Source organism: Parus major, chromosome 1, assembly GCF_001522545.3.
Source record: "Parus major isolate Abel chromosome 1, Parus_major1.1, whole genome shotgun sequence".
NCBI classification, from domain to species: domain Eukaryota; kingdom Metazoa; phylum Chordata; class Aves; order Passeriformes; family Paridae; genus Parus; species Parus major.
The window spans coordinates 86,786,221-86,806,606 of record NC_031768.1 but is presented as its reverse complement, the minus strand read 5'-3'; the positions used below and the strand labels follow the sequence as shown (position 1 = coordinate 86,806,606).

The following is a 20,386-nucleotide window of genomic DNA, read 5'->3' as shown; positions in this document are numbered from 1 at the left end:
TAAAGTTTTGAAAACAAGAAGACAATTAAAAACAATCACAATGCCCTCTTAAAAAAGAATTGCTGGTTTTCAGGAGTTTTACTCATAATTGTAGTTGCAACACTAAGGTTTTCTATTAGGCATTTTATTTTTAATGTTATTTCAGGAAACTCTTCACTACTTCTGGTAAAATTCCTGCAGACACTTTTTTCAAAAGATGGGAAAAGTTAACTAGGGCAGGAAAGCCATGATGACCTACTGTTTGAGCACTTTTGTACGTTGGGGTTTTTTATTTGTCTCTGTGGTGACTCTGCCACAGCTATGGTCGTGGGAAGAATTAACAGAACAAATTACTGTGATAACACAGCAGAAGGGTCCCCAGAAAACTGATGGGACTGGAATGATTCAGGGTGAGTTACTCCAGTGCAAAATGGAGCAGTTAATTTGTCCTGGGATTTCAAACTAATTTTGCTGTGAGGCAGATCTAGAACACTCACCCACTTGTGGGTAGTAGCCCTCTACAAAGGCAAAGTGTTTTGAACGCCTTGATCTAGGTCTGCCAGAACTCATTTTACCTTTGCCTATGACTGGTACCACGTAAAAATCCTTTAATTATCTACAAAAATTGCAACTGAAGAATCATTCCAACCCACAGGTCAGTCTCATGCCTCATGATTACCAAAAATCATTTACAGAAAGTTCCACGTCATCCTGTCCCCTTAAATTATCCTCTCCCAGTGCCTTTGCTATGGGACTAAATCAGTACTACGTAATCATGTTTCAGATTTTTCCAGTCTTATACTTTCCCTTCCTACTCTGATCTGTACACATGAATTCGCATGACCCACTTCACTGTCACCAAATAACTGTCAATATACTTGAGAGAACTAGAAAAATGTGCTTTTCTGTGGAAAAAAACAAAAACAAAAAACAGAAAACCAACCAAACAACCCTGTTTCATTTTTAAAGGTCATCCCTGCAGTTCTGGGATTAGAAGCGCAGGGAGCAGGATGTGGATGTACAGAGCTGCCTGTCTTCCACCTCTGGAGCTGCCAGTCTCTCCCCTTCTGCCAGGGCAAATCTCTGCTTAAGAGCACAGCTGCTCCACGGGCTGGCTGTTCAATCGGCAATGATCTCTAGTTTCAAGTGTGACAGCACCGACCTGCTCCATCTCCATTCAGCTGCAGGTGGGGGCAGCGGAAGAGAAAGGGAGGGAGGGAGAGGGAGGACACTGCAACCTACGTGAATAATTGATAGTGCAAGGAAAGGAGAGCAGCTGGGTTCCCTGTCTCCATCTGCTCACCAGCTGGGGATGAGAGATCCTTGCTCAGGTAGGGGATGAACAGCTTAGCTGCTTTTATTCTCGTCTTGCTTGCAATGCCAATTAAAAATTCTTTGCATCTAGAAGGAATGGGAGCAAAGATAGGTGGGGGAGGGTTGATCCGGATCTTCTCTGCTGCTTGCATGGCGTTGTGTAATGGATAGAGTTTGGGGCAGTTTTAGCCTCATCAGGGAAAGTGTGTGTGCTTTTTAAAAGACATTGTGCTATTCTGCATTGTGTAGAGAAGCAGTTGCAGAGAGAGAAAGGGAGAGTGGAGGTGGGGAGAGCAGATGTCTGTGTAAGAAATGAAACAAACTAAAGGGATGGAGGGGCATGAGAGAGGGTCTCCCCACACTCAAAGGAATCCCACCCTGATTATGTCAGTCCTGGAGAGAAAATGAGGAGTCCAAGTGCGCTGCGGGAGGTGCTGTCTGTGCACACCCGGTGCTATATTTAGAAGCTGTGTGCATAGATCTGTGGAAACAGCTGATGTGAAAACATGTGTGTTTCTGTCTGTGGATGCAGCTATGAGTTTGTGTAATATTGTGGTAAAACTTAAAAAAAATACATGTTTTGCCCTGAAGAGTTTACCCTTGAAGGATATACTGCTGTGTTTATGTGGTACTGCGCAGCTTCCGTGGAGCTGCTGATGTTCCTACAATGACTCAATTAACAGAATTGCAGGGACCAGTTTCTGTGTTACAGCTAATACAGACTGTTCCTATGTGAGCAAGATAAAATGCTAATGAATTTAAACACATGGAAAAAATCTGCTAACAAAAACTGGGAAAATATATAGCAAAAGGTATAGACACCAATTACTACATATATTAACATGCCTACAATGATGCCTGAAAGAACAAAAACTTGTATGCCAGTCCCTGAACCACGCAATAACTATAAAATGCATAATGATCCATGCAAGTAAGGACACATATAGGGATTAAAATCTGAGACTGTAAGTACACTCAATTAGTCATATAAGAACGCAAGTATCATTAGGAGCTGAATCTACTTACTACAACTGAAGGATTATAATAGGTAATATTTTTCATCAGCAGGGTAAATAGTAACAATTGTTAGCTTGATTGTAAGTTGAGGAGCAGAAAGTGGTCCTGTGATTTGCTTACATGTGATTTATTCATATTGCTATTGCTAAAGGAGGCTAATTAGAACAATAATTAGGGTATTTAATAATTGTTTGCTGTTTTGCTTATGCATGTTGAGGGCTTTGTACACAACTGGAGTGGCACAGAAGTTTAGGTAAAGCTGTGAGGCAGTTAAATGAAAGCTAAGCTCAGTGTGATTTTGTATGTGAATAAAGTTGGTTCTTGTCTGTAGTGGCAAGCTGCCGAAGAACAAGAATGGCAGAAAGACCTGAGCCTCTCTGTAAGCTTTGCTTTCACCATGGTCAGGCTTGATAGCGCTGCTGATAATGACCCTGAGATGGGGGAGGGCAGTAGTTACTGCTGGCAGCTCTCTCTAACAGCAAAAAATAATGTCTCTTCCTCCTTCCTAGATGCAGCAGAAATGGCAAGCTTGGCTCTTTGCCTTGGTCCAGTCACATCTCTGCTCAGAGATTCAGGTGAATGAGTAAGACCTGCTTGTGAAGAGAGCAGCTGTTCTATTCAGTGCCCTGGGCCCATTTGGGATGCATTTGAGTTGGAGTGAGGATGTATGAATTGGCCCATTCTCCAGCATCAGATCTTCTGGGGAATTACAAGAGGTAGACAAGAGGAAATTGAGTCACTTGGTTACGTCACTAAAAACAACAAGAGGACCCTTTCTTTGTCCATTCAAAGGTGTCACCTATCTTGATTCCTTACTTACAGTCTTTTTGCCCACCCACAGACCCTTGAAGTCCCCATAATCATTTCTATCCAGATCTTTCGAGAGTAGAATTTATAGGAAGCATTAGGATGAAAATGCTGTGTTCATCCCCAAAATTTTGATATAATTCCTTGCTCTCTGCATCTTTCTTTTTTCTCTATCTGCTAGCTCATATTTTCTGTTTGGTCTGTCTGCATACTCTTTGCACTCTTGCTTTACATCTTTTCCTAGCTTTCTGGCAAATTCTGTCTCTTGTTCTGTGTTTCCTTATGTCCCCTTCATTAGTTAGAACAAACCCAGTGTGAGGCTGACATTTGACATAAGGTTGTAGCTGCTGCTTTTATAGGTCTTGATGTAAAGAGAAAACATGACATCATCCTGTGGAATGAAACTGAGAAGCACAGGAAAAAATATGTGTCCAGAACTCTGTGTTCTCATTTAAACACAGGTATATGCATATTCCTGCTATAGCAGACCATGTTCTCATGCTCAGTTTTTTATCAGGAATGACAATCTGTTGATGAGTGAATGGAAATACATGTGGTTAAGGCACTTGTGATCCCTGTAAATTTGAACTTCCCTAGTTTACACATTGCATCAATGAGCTATTTCATAAGGGGTCCAGAGCCAAATCTCTGTACTTGACGTATGTCAGGTCCAAATGACAAGAATTTGGATTTAGTGGATTTTCTATCTTCCTAGCCTTCCCTTTAAAAGAACGGGGATTTGTGGAGATCCGCTTTGATGCTCACTTTCCTCACTGGATACTGAGAGCCCGGAGATGTGATCTTGTTCTACAGCAGAGTTGAATAAGTGAAACCCCTCTGCTGTCCCTGTCTAACCCTGTGCTTGTGTTACCCTCACGGATGACCTGGAGAGAAGCGTCCCCGGCTCGGCCGTCCCAGCAGCTGCTCCTGCACGCTGTGCTCCATCCATGGGCTCCCACAACGGGGGGCTCCAGGGGGATCCGCTCTGACACGGCGGAGGAGGGGCAGAAGTCATCACCCCATCCCCCCTTGTCTCCTCGTCCTCTATCCCTCCTCCTCCTCCTCCTCCTCCCCTCTGTCCTCTCCGGGGCCGCCGACCGCCGGGCCCGGACCCGGCCGTGCGGGTCCCTTCCCGGTCTATCCGGTGAATCCGGCCCGAGAGGAAGAGGAGGGGTGGGGGCGGGAGCCGCGGCTTCGCAGGGGGCCGGGAGGGAGCCTGAGCCCTTCTTCATGGCGAGGCCGGGGGAGAGCAGGCTCCCGAGGAGGGAACCCGGGAGCTGACTCAGCGGAGCAGTCCAGCATGTTTTCCCGGGAGCATGGCTTCCTTGCCGGAGCCAGCGGAGGGTAGGTACCGGCACCACCACCGGGACCGGTACCGGCGGCCGCGGGGCCTGGGGCCCTGCCTTTCCCGGGCAGCCCGGGGACGGGGCAGGGCAGCGGCTGCCGGCGTCGGGATGGCAGCGCTGGAGCAGCAGGAAGAGCCCTAGCGGGTTGGCTGGAAGGGCGGAGAGCCGGGGAGGGGGAAGGCGATGGCCGTGCCCAGCCCGGCAGGTCCGGGTCTGGCTGAGGGCCCGGCCCCGCTCCGGCCGGCGGAGGCGGGCCCTGGGGCGGCCGCGGATGCCCTTCCCCTGGAGGGAAAGGGGAGGCTCGGCCGGCTTTCTCCTGCCGTCCTGCGAGTGGGGGTCCTCTCCTATGGGGACTTTACAGGAGGTGGGAGTGCGGGTTGGATGGCAAGATGAATTTCCCCCTGGAGTTCTCATTTCTCGTGCCCCGCAAGGAGAGCTGGCGGGGTTCTCCGGGCCCTGCCGGTACCCTGCCCTGCCGGTACCCTGCCCTGCCGGTACCCTGCCCTGCCGGTACCCTGCCCTGCCGGTACCCTGCCCACTTCTTTGTGGGGGCACGAAGTCCTGAGCACGGGCTGCCCACGAGTGGGAGCGGTGGCCTTCACGGGAGCTGCACAGCAGCCAGAGGGGAGTGCGGGTGGGAGAGAGGCTGCTTACTGTAAATCAGAGTCTGTGGGCAGAAAGTTTGTGACCAGCTGAAAGCAAGCCGCCTCTCATCTGTAGTGGTTGCTTCCTTTTGCTAGTTCTGCTTCAGTAATTCCTTCTCTTGAGCTCTAGGAATCCATGTGTAAGCACATTTTAAAGCTGTACAGGTGTTCTGAGAGTAGGGCTATTCGTGTCATGTGTTCAGTGCCTCCACCGAATAGCTAACAATTGTATTTGGTGAAACAGATGCATCTCTCTAAGGCAGAAACAAGGGAGCAGAAGCTGTTGCTCAAAAGATGTTGCTGCCCAGAATTTTCCTTATGAGGATTTCAGACCTGTTCTTGTCTCACATTACCTTCAGTTCTTCTGAATTGCCTGTCCCTTCTAGTGAGAGATTTAAGAAACATATTAGTGTCTCCCTGCAAAAAAACTCTTATCAGTCTGGGACACCAGTTATTATATTGACTGTTGTTCCATAGATAGCTGCAAATCATGCTGTGGTGTTTCTCCTACTGGAAGGCTTCCAGATTAGCAGAAGTATTTACAACAGCTATACACCTGCTTCTCTGTAAATTTTCAGGAAAACAGTTATCTGAGGATTTGGGGCACTTGCCTTTTAGAGTGCAATAAACCCCATTTGCTTTGGAATATTTATGAAAGGGTGTATGAAATTCTGTGCAATCTCTGTTTTTCTTAGAGCAAATACTTGCATTGACTTGGTTATTGAACTGGCTCAGCTACAGCAGATAACAATGATTTTGAAAGCTGGGTAGAAGGATCCCATGACTGAAATAGTAGAGGATGCTGCAAGACAGGAATACAAGGCATGAGCAGAGTTGTACTGCTTAGAGATCTTCAAAGGTTCTTCTTGTTCTATTTCAGAATTGAGAGTGGAATTTATCAGTGGATCAGCAGTACCTACATTTGGTTTGACTGCCTGCTTGAAATTAATGAACTGGTTACTGTCACTAGCAAAATCCCAATGTAGCCTTCAGCATTTTCTAGGCCCTATGCGTCCCCTTATTGCCATTTCCTAAGAATAAAGCTTCAGCGAGTATACATTTGCACATAAATATTCCTCTCCCAATCTGCAGAATTGCTTTCCGTTTTCTGAAGAATGATGTTCTTCTTTTCTGTGGTCAAAGAGTTTGAAGTTCCAATTTGAAAAGAAGTATGTTCCCTTTTTATAATACAGTCTAGTGCTTTTCACTCCAGAAGTTCAAAGTTCCAGAAGCTGAATGTGGACTTTAAAGCAATAATTATAATAACCCCAAATTTTTGTGATATTTTATAGAAGGTAACGTAAAATCTAAGGCATTCTCTAGGATTTTCAAAGGCTCCTGGTGTATTCCTAATTTGGGATAATTACAAAAATGTGAACATCTCTAAATGTACAGTAAGACCTAGGATTTTGTCATCTACTGGACTCATTTGGATAATAGAACTGTACTAGGATTCAACAGTAAAGAACAGTGTCTACCCAAAGTTTTCCAGTCTCAAGTGTTGAGATGAATTCTTAGTGAGAGGACGGGGGCAGGACTGGCCATGTTGACCTCATGTAGGAGCTGCCAGATTTCCATGATGCAGGTGTGTATTTAACTCCTCTGAATGATTCAGGATTCACCTCAGTGACATGCCAAAGAAAACACTAGCATTCAACGAGGCCCCAGGACATTCAGTTGCACAAAAGGTTCTATTGTTACACTTCTTTCTGAAAACGAGAATTTGTCAAATTAAGCTCTTGCCTTTTTCGGGCTCACAGAACAGAAACTTCAGACTTCTAAGAGACAGTGAAAATGTTTTGTGCACTGCCTTGGACATAAATTTTGTTCATCCCAAACATTCTTCAAGTAAATGAATAAGATGATAAATAAAGCACGTATGTATTAATTTAAAATACATTTGCCATCAAACTATTTCAATATTTATTTGAGGTTGTCAAGACTAAATCCCTCCCAGACATGTTATGGCATTAATTTCTAGATGCATTATACAGATCTCTCTCATTTGAATTTCAGGAGAAAATTGTGGGATGGAAGCATTGTGTTACTTTGTGTGGATGAGCCTATATGCAAGTTACATGATGCCATTGGGCCACTAAAATGAATTGTGAATTGTCAGAGAACTGGTGAGCGCTATGATTTCTGGAACTTGTGGTAGAGTAGTTTCAAGATCACAGAAATATGCTGTATCTCCATACAAGAGGGAATGTAGTCACTGCTTTCAGAGTGAGGGTCTGCATGACCACACTCGTAGCTTGGAAGCAGCAGCAGTTATGCATCTTGAAGCTACTGGATTGCCTTGTAGGATTATTCTCTGCATTTTATGATGATTGTATGGTTAGTGACAAGTGGTGTCTCTCGGGCTCTGTCTTGGGACTGGTGATCTTGAATATCTTTATCAATGACATAGTGGGACTGAGTGCACCCTCAGCAGGTTTGCAGATGACACAGAGCTGAGGGGTGTGGTTGGCGCAACAGAAGAGGGGACCATGCAGAGAGAGCTGGACAAGCTTGACGAGTGGTGGTCCCATGAGAATCTTGTGAAGTTCAATGTGTCCAAGTGCAGTGTGCTGCACCTTGTTTGGGGCAATCCCAGACATGGGCACAGACTGGGAGATGATCTCATTGAGAGCAGCCCTGTGGAGAGGGACTTGGGGACTCTGGTAGAGGAAAAGCTGGACATGAGCCTGCAGTGTGCATTTACAGCCCAGAAAGCCAAACATACCCTGGGCTGCATCACTAGAGGGGTGGCCAGCAGGTTGAGAGAGGTGATTTTCCCTCTGTGATTTGCTCTTGGTGAGACCCTGTGTGGAATACTGCATCCAGCTCTGGGGTCCCCAGAAGAGAGATGTGAATCAGCTAGAGTAGGTCTAGAGGAGGCCAACCACAAAGATGTTCTGAGAGCTGGAGCTCCTCTCCTACAAATACAAGCTGAGAGAGCTGGGGCTGTTCAGCACGGAGAAAAGAACGGCCAAGGGAGACCTTATTGAAGCCTTCTAGTACTTAGAAGTGGCTTATTAAAAAGGGAGAGTGACTTTTTACAGAGCAGGTAGTGACAGGATGACGGGGAATGGTTTTAAACTAAAAGAGAAGAGATTTATATTATATGTTAGGAAGAAATTCTTTACTCAGGCAGTGGAACAAGTTGCCCAGATAAACTGTGGATGGCACATCCCTGGAAGTGTTCAAGGCCAGGCTGGATGTGGCCCTGAAAGCTGATGTAGTAGGTGACAGAGGGGTTTGGACTAGATGATCTTTAAGGTTGCTTCCAACCCAAACCCTTCTGTGATTCTATGACCACCTAACAGTCATATTCATGATTGCATTACAAAGTGGATGAGCCCTGTCTCCTGCAAATCTGTGCTTAGTTCCCAGCCCCATCTAAGTGGCCTTCACCATGACTTAAGCCCAGCTGTGACTGCTAGTAAATACTGAGAGGCATGGAATGCTTATAAAGTAATAGTAGGAGAGGTGCAGCTGGCAGTGAGACTGTCTGTAGTGCCATGGGCAATGCTAAATATGTCTTCTAAACTACAATGTAGTCTTTGTGTTGCTTTTTATTTTCTCTTCTATGAAATCAAATAAAGTCCTGCTGCTGTTTGGACACATTGCTGCTCCAGCAGGGACCATAGTAATAATATATTTTCCATAGCAGATGTGCAGACAAAAGCTCACCTAATCTTCATGCTGGCTGTACCAGCAGTGGTAACACAAAACTGTGCCTGCATCTCTGCAGGATGTTATCGGTTCTGTTCTAGTGCCATCTCTGTTATGCTCCTGTCTTTGAGATTAATACCTGGGCTGTGGCAGCTGGGGCTGTCCTTTTCGTGCTGATTTCAGTGATGGTTCAGAACTACTTTCATCCTTTTTAATATGGTTCTGTTTTGAGAGCTGATTACAAAGCTTCTTGTGAGACACGTCTTAATTCTGCTCCAAATCCATGATGGAAGAGGAACTTGGCAAAGAAAAATCATTCAGCACTTCCATGACAGTTGTGAGGAAAATATTGTATGTGAGCAGAGACAGAGCAGTCAGAAGCCAGAAAATTGTTGCTGTTACATCCAGGATGTTTGCAAATGGTAAGCGGTAAGTTCAGCCACCTCAGGGATTCTCACAGGGAATGACAGCTTCCTTATAGGCACGACATGGCCTGGGGAGAGGAATAGTAAGCAGAAGGCAGAAGAGACACTGCAGGCAAGCACTGACATCTTGAATTCTCTTGAGTTAACTTTTTATTTTTTTTTTTTTTTTTTTTCTTCTGCCTCTGTCTGTTGCAGGAGGCCTGAGGAGGCGGTGCAGGGTTGTAGTGATGTTATAGACTCTCCCACTGAAGGCTTTCCATGTGTCCTCACTCCTGCTGTCCCCAACAAGGTAAAAACAGTCCATGTTTGGCTCAGGGTTGGTGCATACTTTGAGTTATGTGTGCAGAAGAATTGACTGAAATCAAGCTCATGTGCATGTATGTCTTACAGCTATAGTGGCCTCCTTCTGTGAGAATCCTGAACTTGCTAATTTGACCAGTTCTTATGCCATATTATCTCAAGTCAATCTGACCCATTGAAAGAGAGGAATTCCTGATACCTGACTGACCAGGGTTCAGGTCAAACTTTTGCAACACAAGGCAGAAGACAATTTGGCCAGTTGTTTTGTCCATGCTACCAATTAAGGAAGAACAATTTCATTGTGTCTTCAGCAAGCAAGTAGTTTCTTTGCCAAAATATGGTAGGAGCTGTTTGCTCCTTCCATATCTGAATTTCCACAGAAGATAATGTTAGCTTCTGCAAATGTCAAATTATTTTTCTCTGTTGTCTTTTCCTTTTCACAGACTGTGGACTTGTTTGAAATGATTGAAAAAATGCAGGTAAGGAGAAGTAATCCTGTCAAACTTTGTGATCTCGTAATTTTTTGTAGCAAACAAATAATCAGCTACTGTTTGTCCTATTGTTTCACTCACAATATCCTTTAATGCGGGCTTGCAGAATTTTTAGGTCTTCTAGGCTCGATCTCTTACTCCTCAATGGGATTTCAAAAGCATTTTTCTGTGTTCATTTTTCCAGTCAGCATGATGGAAGCAACAGACACAGGTTATAATTCTGCCTGTTCTTTGCAGAAGTGTGATTCTGAGAGAAAATCAAAGTTGCAATAAGTTATCTCTGGCATTTTCTTCATGAAACTGTTCTGCTGGGTAACAGGTATAATGACAGTTGATTAATGGGATGTTAACCTAACTGCATTTAGCAAGGTCGGGTAGTTTAATAAATAACTACTGTAGGTCCTGTCTTGTGTGAGAAAGAAGGACTCTGGCTTAATTCTTACACAGAAATACATGCATTTAGCTGCATATATTATGTTATAAACTTAAAATAGGGCTGAGTTGGTTTTTTTCCCTTTTTATCGTATCAGATAAAGAAATAGTAATATGTTATATGTGTTAAATATCTAACAATGAAGTTAGATTATGTTTTCAGATTATATGTTCTCAGAACATTCTAGCAGGTTACCAATATTTTCCCTGAGTGGTGGATCTTCTTTAAAGTGCTGTGGTTAACCCTGACCTAACATAACACATAGCACTGCACATTACTCCTGGCTTTTATTATGTGCAGGAATTACACTTACCAAAACCAATTAACTTCTTTTCTGAAATTTGAGTGATCAAATTATGAATATGAAGAAAGTGCCTGACTTCAGTGAGATGACAAAGGCGAGGAGGTGGAAGGTAGCAGCAAAATGCTCAGTTTAGAGTGATGAGGCCGAAGTAGTTTTTGGCAGACTAGAGAGAAGGAGTGTGGGAGGGAGGTGCTGAAGGTGTATCTGCCATGTATTCATGTGCACACAGACACAGACCTTGCAACCACTGTACTGACATCCACACTATGTTTGGGCTGTGTTCTAAATGCTTTAGAATAGCAAGCTCTGTAAGTGCCTCTAGCTCATTTACCTCTGTGCAGGAAAGTAAACTTGAGATGCAGTGCTGCTTCAGTTCAAGCACATGCTCAAAGGTTGTGACCATCCTTCCCAGGCCTTTTGAAATACAGATAAGGAAGAGTCACTACCAGGTGTCCCTCTGTGGAAGACTGGTCCTTAAGATTGCCAGTGTTTCTCATCTCCCAGTTTACTCATTTCCCAGTTACATGGAAAGTCTGACTGGATTTGCACCTCTTTAGTTAGAGAGATAACAAGGAGCAGATGGGAATTTCCAAGGCATGCAGACTGCCTCATTTTGCATCTATGATGTTTTCTTAGCTGCCCATTATTAAGACTTTATGGTATTTTTTTTATTTTTTTTTTGGTTAAGCTTGTTTTGTCACCTGACTTGCACTAGGAGAATCAATAACTGCTGTTAAGTATAACAGATTTTTGAAAGTTAAGTGTTTTCCAAAAGAAAAAAAAGAATTTCTAATACTTTTTATGCTCTTTGTTTAGATTTTTAGTAATTCTTTATTCTCTTTTGTTTGTTCTTGCTTTCCCTTTCCTTACTTTTCCTTCCATTTGATTGTGACTATCCTTTAGATTTGTTGAATCACTCTTGAAAACAAAATCTAGGGTTTCCATTAGCAATCAAGGTGTGTGAAAACCAAAGCAGGAGGCTTGAACATTACTCCTGTAAAATAACAACAAAAAAGTCTCAGGATAAAATTGATTGTTGAGTACTTTAACAATTGGATTGGAATATAGTTGTTGGACTGAAAATTAGGATAGCCATTTCACATTCTTTGTGATGAATTAACAGGTAAAGTTGTACTCATTTTTCACTGAAACTAATCCCAAGATCTGGGAAAGAAGTTTACCTTTTTTGTTTCTTTTTTCTTTTTTCTCTTCAAATTTAGTTATCATTTCTTGGAAATAAGTGGGCTATTGACCACCTTGTTCTGTGCTTACAGATCTAGTGAAGTCACAGTATATACTCTGTTAAGAATGCTTAATAATATGTTGTTCCTAGATTGCTTTGCAGTGCAGGCAATTGAAAAACAAGGAAATTTTATTTCATCCAATAAGTCTGATGTTTCAGGTCTTTGTATGTTTCCATAGCCAATCCCTCTTCACTTGATTACTTTTGTTCACTCCCTCTGTTCTGCACTCCTACAGTTTCTGCATATTGTTCAGTCTCATTTTCTCACAACTACTTTTTTTTCCTGTATCCCCTTTTGTATCCAAGTTGTCTGTTTTGAACAGTGCCCTCCAGGCACTGCTCTTTCCCCATAAAATATGTGTATTATCATAGCATTGTTATGCCATGTTGGACTCTGACTCTGGGTCTGGACACCTCTTCCTCTGTCATTTGTTCTTCCATCCTGCTCAGGCCGGGTGCTTCCTGTGTACAAGACCTTGGACATATGATAGAGATCCCCAGACTGATGCTGTCTGCAGTAAGCTACCCAGGGAAGCTGGCAGTGCTGCAAGCCAAACCAGATGAAACCAGAAGGATGTCTCAAGGGGTGGCTGAGACTGCTGCAGTTTATTCCTCTCTGTTTTGAGGAATGACAGTGATCATCAAGTAGTTGTTCTGCCCATGTTTCGACACTTCAACAACTTATGCTGGAAGTTTTCTGTGGTCCTGGTTTCCCTTTGAAATAAAACTGGACTGTACAGCTCAGGGATGCATTCTTCTTATCCTAAGCTTCACTCTAGAGGAGAGGTCGGTAGATTTAAACCTATGTCTTCTGCTTCCAGGGTACCAGGAGCTTGCTTAACTGTGCAGAGTCATGGAATGTGCTGGTACATTCCTTCACTCTCTGTAGAGGCTCTGATACAGAGATCTTTACAGCAGCCCAGAAGGTTTTCCCTCAGGCCTTGCTGAGATACTGGTCCAGGACCTCCTTTGAAACTGGAAAATTCTTGCATTATCAGATCTGCTGAAAATGCCAAGGAAGGAGAGAGAAATATTACAAGATTGCAGTTTCCCAATCTCCATTTCTGCCCCAGTACTTCCCACAGTTTGTTGTGGAAGGCTGTGGCTGCTGTGTACCTCTGCGTCCGTCCTGCCTCAGTCCTGTTTTGATACAGTGCACAGGACTTTCTGTTTCTTTTCCAAATCCATTTCAAAACCTGGTCTTTCTTGTGAACCTCAGCTGAATGGCTTGACAATTGAAACACAGCAACAAAACACAGTTTAGCTCTTACATTCCATGAACTCAACTTTTTCACCTTTACAACTTCCCTAAATGCAAAATGGCTATTAACTACCTCTGCAAAAGATAAAGATCACTTGTCAACCTGTGTTCCATCTTAATTTCACAACTCACCACTTCCTGGTAATTGGTTGTTCATTTTGTCAATGCTCTGTATTGACAGCACAATTCAGATCATATATTCTAAAGTTTTCTTATGAAGAATATTTCCAGGCTGGTATTTGTTTAGTATCCATTGGTTGAAAATACAAAAGGAAAACAGTTGCTTTGGGGAGGGTGTGTAACTGTCTCAAAGCTCAGCTTTTGTAGTTTGATCTTGTGTCACCCTGTAGATAACATGTGAAGCTTCTTTCTCCTAGCAGAGCTAAGGAAAATAGTTTGGTTTTTTGTTATCTGCTCGTTGTTCCTTGCTTGCTTTACTGTGTTATATATCTTTACTGTGTGTATATTTAACCAATTAAATTTTGTTGTTACTGCTACTTTTTGTGATTGAACTCAATCTCAGACTTCTGAAAAATTACCTCATGCATCTGCTACTAGTCTTCCTTATCCTGGAGTGTGGCCATACTGGTTTACTTCTGATGTTTCTAAGAGATTTTTTTTAGGTGTTAGGCATTTCTTGTGTACTCAAGGTTTGGCTCCTCATGATTTCATGCAGGTTTGGGTTTTTTTCTGGCTCCTTCTTAGGTTCTTTTAATAAACTTTCTAGTTTTCCTAAAACCTTGTTTTTATGTGAAGTAGATGTGCTGGGTTTTTTCTTTCCTTTTTTTTTTCCTTTTGTTACTCCTGCAAAGAGCATCCTGATTACTTTGAATCCTCAGCTGTTAAGGTTGATGTTGCTCCGTGTTGCTGGTACTATGCTAGCAGTTTTTGCACCCTGTACAGCTGGAGCATTGTCCAAAACTTTTGTTCCTGAGCCTCCTAAGTCTCCACTGTAGAGCTCCTCTGAGGTTTACCTATTTCTACCAGAACCTAGTTGCCCAACCAGTTCCACTGTAGAATATATGCACAGACATGGCTGTTTTAAATCCAATCCTGCTTATTTTCACAACCAAGTCAAGAGCTGCTTATCCTGTCTGGAATCCCTGATTAGCCAAACCATTAAGCTGTCACTGATGGTATATAAAAATGTAGTCTCAGCATCATGTTTCAGTATGAGAGTTACAAGATTTAGGTGACAATAGTTGAATATTCAAGTACTGTGTGTAAGAGAAATCTACATTCTAAATCCTGGTCCTCACCTTCCTATATGATGATACAAGTTCTGCTTCTTACTCTTCTGTCTGTGGTGCCCACTTGGACTATGGCCTGTTGACCCTCATATTGTCTTGTCTGGCCCTCTGTTCAGTCTGTGCTGGGGCTCTCCTCACTAAAATTGTCCTATTCTTGTGCATTTCTGCTGCAGAGGTGTGGTGGAAGTGATCTACTTTGCTGTGCTAAGGCAGAGGATGGAACAGCCTTAAGGGGGAGATTCATGTTGGGATGCCAGCTCCTGATTCAGGAAGAGACTAGGCAGCCAGTAGGCTTTTGCCATTCCAAGCCATCTTGTAGTCATTGTTTTGGGGTTTTTTTCTGTTTTTTTTTTTCCTTTTTTTTTTCTTAGGATATGAAGGAAAGGTGCTAGAAGAGATTGGAGAATCAAATAAGAAAATCAGTTTGGGAGATTATTTTTAATATCTGCCAGTTGTCTACTTTTTAAGAGGTGTAAGCTTGGGGGTAGCTTTTCAGTTTTAATGCCAAATTAGAGGACTGGCTGTTTTCCAACTTCACTATTCCTTTTTATTCCAATCTTCCAAACTTGCTTAAAATGAGAGATTTTATAGAGGGACAAAATATGTATGTTGAGGGTATGAAGAAGGACACAGAGGGTATGTGAAACAGACATGCTAAAATACAAGATTCACTGTCTGTGACTTTGTATTTCCAGGGGAGTCGTCTGGATGAACAAAGATGTTCCCTTCCAGCTCCTCTCAAGGTCAGGCCAAGTTGTTGTTGCCTCCTAAATTGCTGAGAATGGCAGATAATTACTGACCTGGCTTGCAGTGTGCTTTCCTACTGGAATGGACAGGGAGTCTGCAAACATCCCAAGAACACTTACATGCTTGCCTTTTTACTTCTCTTTTTTTTTCCCTAGTTGCTGCACAAGAGGGTGAAACTATGTAGCTGAAATATAATTAACATTTCCCTTTTTCTAATTTAAGTGGTTCCAATAAGAGTTTATTGTTATTAAAAGTGTTAGTTTTGACTAAGTAATTTCTAAAATTTATTCGATTTAAGAGCTGTAATAATATTTATGAAACCACATAGCATTTATTTCAGTAGTCTGCTTGATGACTCATAGAGATGCTACTAGAAAGTTGATCTGTTTTGCCCAATATTAAGGCAATAAGAATAGATACCTATCTTTAAATCCTCAAGTTGAGGCTTAATCTCCATTTTTTCAGTCTCAGCTCAGGCCTACTAACCTTAAAATCAAACGTGACCTTGACTTTTAATCTTGGGATGACCTATAAAAAAAGCCACATTGAGAACTGACATAGCTTTATTCAGTCAGTGCTCTTTGTGGTGATGGAGGGGGCATCCAACTGGCATAAATTTACTCAGATACTGCTTCTGTTCTCTGAGTCCCACCTCGGCATTGCTCAGATGCATACCACAGATCAGCCATGGATATGACACAGCCTCAATCTCATAACAGCACTTTTTCTGCCATTCCTACTGTCATCCCTGCCAGCAGAAGGACAGCAGCTGTCTAACACTGTGTGGAAGGAAAGGAGAGAGGCTGCCACTGCTAACCACATCACGTTTACCTATAGTTTGGCTACTTCCTCATTTTGCATGCCTATACTCCCTGTGGTTTGGAGGAGGAGGGTGGGTGGAATCTGACTTGTAAGTTTATTGTTCTCCAAGTTCTTTGTTACAATGCTGAGACCTTGGAAGTGGAGTCTAACCTTAAGTCCTGAAATAAAACTCAAAGGATGACCTAGGGCAGAATAGAAGCTGAGGGCGCAGCTTGCACAGTCATGAGAGCATAATATTTTAAAAGATGTCACATGATTTTGCTGATGGGCTGTTCTGATTTCAGACAGAAGAGGAGTATATTCCTTATCCCAGCATCCATGAGGTTAGTATTGCTCTCCTCTCTCCGTCCTTGTATTTCATTGGTTTTTCAGCTTATTGGCCTTCCAGCTTACAGATCTGTCAGCTTTAATGCTCTCTGTCCTTCTGAATAGGTATTACAGAAAGGGTGGCCATATCCTCTCATTATCCTACCCCAGTTTGGGGGCTACTGGATTGAAGGGACCAGCCACAACCTCTCCAGCTTGAGTCCAACTCTGTCTGATGTACCCTTTTCCTGGAGTGGTAAAGTGAAACTGGAAAGTGACCCTACAGCCAAGCTGTACCGCAAACATTTTCTGGGAAAGGTAAGGGTGACCTTCAGAGCCTTTTTTGCCCACTCAGCCACAAGGCTGAAATGTTTCTCAGACTTTTTCTGATGGACTTAAAAATGTCTGCACTGCTACTGCATTTCAGTTCCTTATGATGCCTTGAACTGATGTAAATGAGGTAGATACTACGATGTGTATGTATGTAGTGTTTTAAACTGTTCGTGTCCCCTTGTGAAATGTTCATCATCCTGTGTATTAGTAGAAAGATTTGCACAGGAAATGCTTTTATTTAGTTAAGAAGGTCTTTCGAGGCTCCTGTACAGATACCAACCTTGGGATAACAAGCAAACAGAAGTGTAATAGTATTGGAAGTGGAAATGGCATTATTTTCAGAGGGGACTTCAGCACTGACAGTGCAAGCTCCTCAGTAGGAAGCAGAGCAATCCATTTCCCTCAGTTTATGGTCTTTACAGAATGTATATGATGAAACCAGACCACGTGTTTTATAGTTGTTGATTGAAGTAAGTTTGGTGCTAAATGCTCCATGAATATAAAAATTCCAGTTTGACACATAGGGAAACAGAGCTAGGCCTCATAAAGTAAACGGTTTCTGGTCAGCAATTAAGGTCCATTTGGGTGGGCCCTGGGTGTTTAGGGAATTGGCTGATTACCAGACTGAATCTCAAGATGAGATTAGCCATAAAGAACAAGTGAGAAAAACCCATGATCTTTTCTGAGATTTAGTTCATGGTATAAGGACATAAGAAAGTCTGACTGCATCTTATTCAGTGATCTCCCTCAGTGACTGCTGAACGAGTTCAAAACCAGAAATAGGTGGTGCTTTGCACAGTGTTGGGGACCTGTTTTGCAGTAATTGGGCTTGTCAGACTGATCTTCTGTAGGAATCTTGTTCCACAACACTGGAAAATTACATTAATGTGATTTATAAATAAGGAAAAAAAGAAGCCTTCCTGGAGGCTTCCCTTCAAGACTAACAGGTCTGCTGAGCAATCTGTTAATGGACATTTATCCTGTAACCTTCTGGAAGCTTTTAGTGTGCTAACTGTAATTATTTTTCTGTCATGGTAAATTTAGGGTTGTGCTTTAAAGCTTCCAGAGCCAATAGGACGAGAGGAAAATTTGGATATGATTTTTTCAGTCTGAGCATAGGATTCACTGCTGACCTGATAGCACAAAATAGTTGAGGTTGGAAGGGGCCTCTGGGGCTCATCTTGTTCATTCTCCTCCTCAAGCAAGGCCATATCATCATCATTCCTTCCAAGTGAGATCCAGGACTTCCTCTTTTGCAGAGCTTCACATTTGCAAAGTGCCCAGCCACCAGTGCCTCAGTACTACAGACAAACTCTCTCCTGTATTCTTTCTTTTCTGGTGCCCAGTGTTTTATTCTTTGCCTTAACTGACATGAGTGTGTGTCCAGGCTCAGTTAAACATGCAAGTTTTTGGGCAAGCCAGTGTCAGAAAAGAATAAGGTGAACAGGACTCTTGTGTCACAGAAAACTCTACCCATGGCTAGAAAACTTTCCCTAAGGTTTAAAAGCTTAGTTAAGGAGAGACCTCAGAGCTTTTCCACTAGAAGAGTATTTTTTTCAGTGCAAAGTTAGCAGTGGCTTTGATGCTGTGTTCGATCTTTTTCTTGTTGGTAACATGGGAAGGTTATTTCAGCAATGTCAGGAAAGATCTCTTTCATGCTTTGAATAACAGCAAACAGTTCTTACCTGAAGAAGAGTCTGAAAGCATCACATGGTGGGAGAGGTCTAGACAGTGGTTTAGGGAATATCCTTTAAGCGAGACAGGTGATCAAAGTATTGTGTGGTACTACAGACTTAATATGCATGTCTGTGTTTGTACATATGGATGTGCATATGTAGGTTGCTCAACCTTGCACAATTCTGTGATACTTTTTATAGAACTTTTACTTTTTACTGAACATCTTATAGCAGATCCTATAAAACAACCACCAAAAAATATCAATACCATTCAAGTCATAGCTCAGTTCCTTTTCCTTGCCTCGTGACCTGTATTTTGTATGATGATTACACAGTAAGATTTATTTAGCCTTTAGGAAGAAGGCTGAAAAACCTTATGTCTTATCCTGCGGGAATTATTCAATGTCTATGTTGTTTCTCAAGGCTGTAATAAAGAGAAGTAGCCTGAAGCCAGGAAGGATTTAATAAAGGTATACATTGTAACTGCCAGTCAAATGAACTTAGGGTCCATTTTCTCAAGCACTTGAAGCTCTCAGTGCTGAGAGAGAAGCTTTCTTGCTATGCATTCATATGTGATCATGTATTTCTCCTTTATGCTGTCCTTTCTTTGTGCTGGTTAAAGTTGCTGCAGATGGCAGATGTCTTAGTAGCTTTATAACTTCTTTGGCAAACTGTCAGCTTTCCTTGTATTTTCTATTAGTCTTCTCCCTTGGCCCATGGAAGATACTTAATTGTTTTTACAGAGATCTATTTGAAATTCAGAACTATCTTTCAGACTATATTAAATGTTACAGAAACTGTTCTGTGGCTGAACAAATTTGTACTTAATACATACGTCACTCAGCTCCAGGGTATCTTGTCATCACTGACTTGCAATCTTCAGTATCAACTGTAAAGCCTTTTGATTGTTCATCTCTAACTTCAGGACGGCTAACAATAAAGGCTGCTGTCTGTTGAAGTAATATGAGTCTGACTTATGTTGCCTGTATGTTTTTATGGAGAAAGAAAAACATAAGAAGTAAATTATAGGTTTATTCATGCATACAATTGCTCAGATCTCAGCTTAAACCCTGGACTTACATTCAGGATCAAGCTACATAGCAACAATGGCTTTGTCAAAAAATCAGTTCTTTTAAGACTTCCATTAATTCTGGTACCCATTCCCGTGTGAGGATTGCACCCATTGTGCAACTCTGCCTAGCTGTCAGCTGCAGAGCTGACAGCCCAGTCTCCAAAGCAACTGAGATCCTCCTGTCGGATCTGCTGGGGTCTGGCTAAGAAGTCTCATCAAAAGGCATCTTAATTCCTGGTCTTTGCAACTCAGTGTTACTTTCAGCTGCAGCTAACCTCAGGCTTTGGCTCCTTTTCTTTTGATTTGCCTTCTAGCTCTGATTTTTGTTGGCATTATGCTGTCTTTTTCCTTTACAGCTTGTCTTGGGCATACAGCCTGGAATTTGGCTTCTTGGTTTAAGTATTTTGATTTTAGACTTCAACAGACCATGGAGAATGGTCTTGCTTTGCTCCTTGAATGTCTGTTCCTCAGCTGCTCTGTCTTTCTGCCCTTGGTCACAGTGACTTACAGCACTTGATTCTTGTTCACATCCCAAAAATCCATTAATATCCTGAAAGTCATGGTCAGGAGAAATAAACTGTCCTTGGTACCACTGACCAATGTGACAGATCACACTGGACTTCTGTGATTTGAGCACTGCAGCTAGAGGCCATATTATTCTATATGCCTCTTGTCTGCTCTTAGACCATAACTTTTTCAGACTGCCTCATTTGATCAGCAATGGAACCTTTTGCCCATAAGTCAGTATCAGGGCAGTTCTGGATATTGGGTATTTTCTGTCTCAAAGAGGAGGTGAGGACAATGACATCTTTAATACTTAAAAAAGTTAGATAGCTACATCTTCACATTTTGGTTTACAGTAGTGACTGTAGTCTTACTTATTCCTATATTTTTTTTGAAAGAGAGGATTGGTTTATGTCTGTTAACTTCAAGTTGACTGTGTCCACATAGATATCAGA

The 20,386-nt window shown here is 42.4% G+C and overlaps 1 protein-coding gene across 31 annotated transcripts in view; it reads left to right on the top strand.

The window, feature by feature from the left end:
- The first annotated feature begins 998 nt into the window (after positions 1 to 998).
- LOC107206204 (rap1 GTPase-activating protein 1-like) overlaps positions 999 to 20,386 on the top strand; it is a 47,852-nt gene continuing 28,464 nt past the window's right edge. For 10 of the 31 annotated variants that reach the window (XR_004498818.1, XR_004498819.1, XR_004498821.1 and 7 more), the window contains exons 1-6: positions 4,305 to 4,461; positions 9,385 to 9,478; positions 9,933 to 9,968; positions 15,167 to 15,214; positions 16,325 to 16,363; positions 16,473 to 16,664. Coding sequence is in view for 18 of the 31 variants with exons in the window: in XM_015631834.3 (XP_015487320.2) it covers positions 4,418 to 4,461; positions 9,385 to 9,478; positions 9,933 to 9,968; positions 15,167 to 15,214; positions 16,325 to 16,363; positions 16,473 to 16,664 (453 nt within the window). In the remaining 13 variants the exon portion in view is untranslated. Of the gene's footprint in view, positions 1,167 to 1,206; positions 1,311 to 2,819; positions 2,886 to 4,302; positions 4,462 to 9,384; positions 9,479 to 9,932; positions 9,969 to 15,166; positions 15,215 to 16,324; positions 16,364 to 16,472; positions 16,665 to 20,386 lie in introns of those variants that run through there. The other 21 variants (XR_004498826.1, XR_004498817.1, XM_015631861.2 and 18 more) reach the window with 9 other exon arrangements.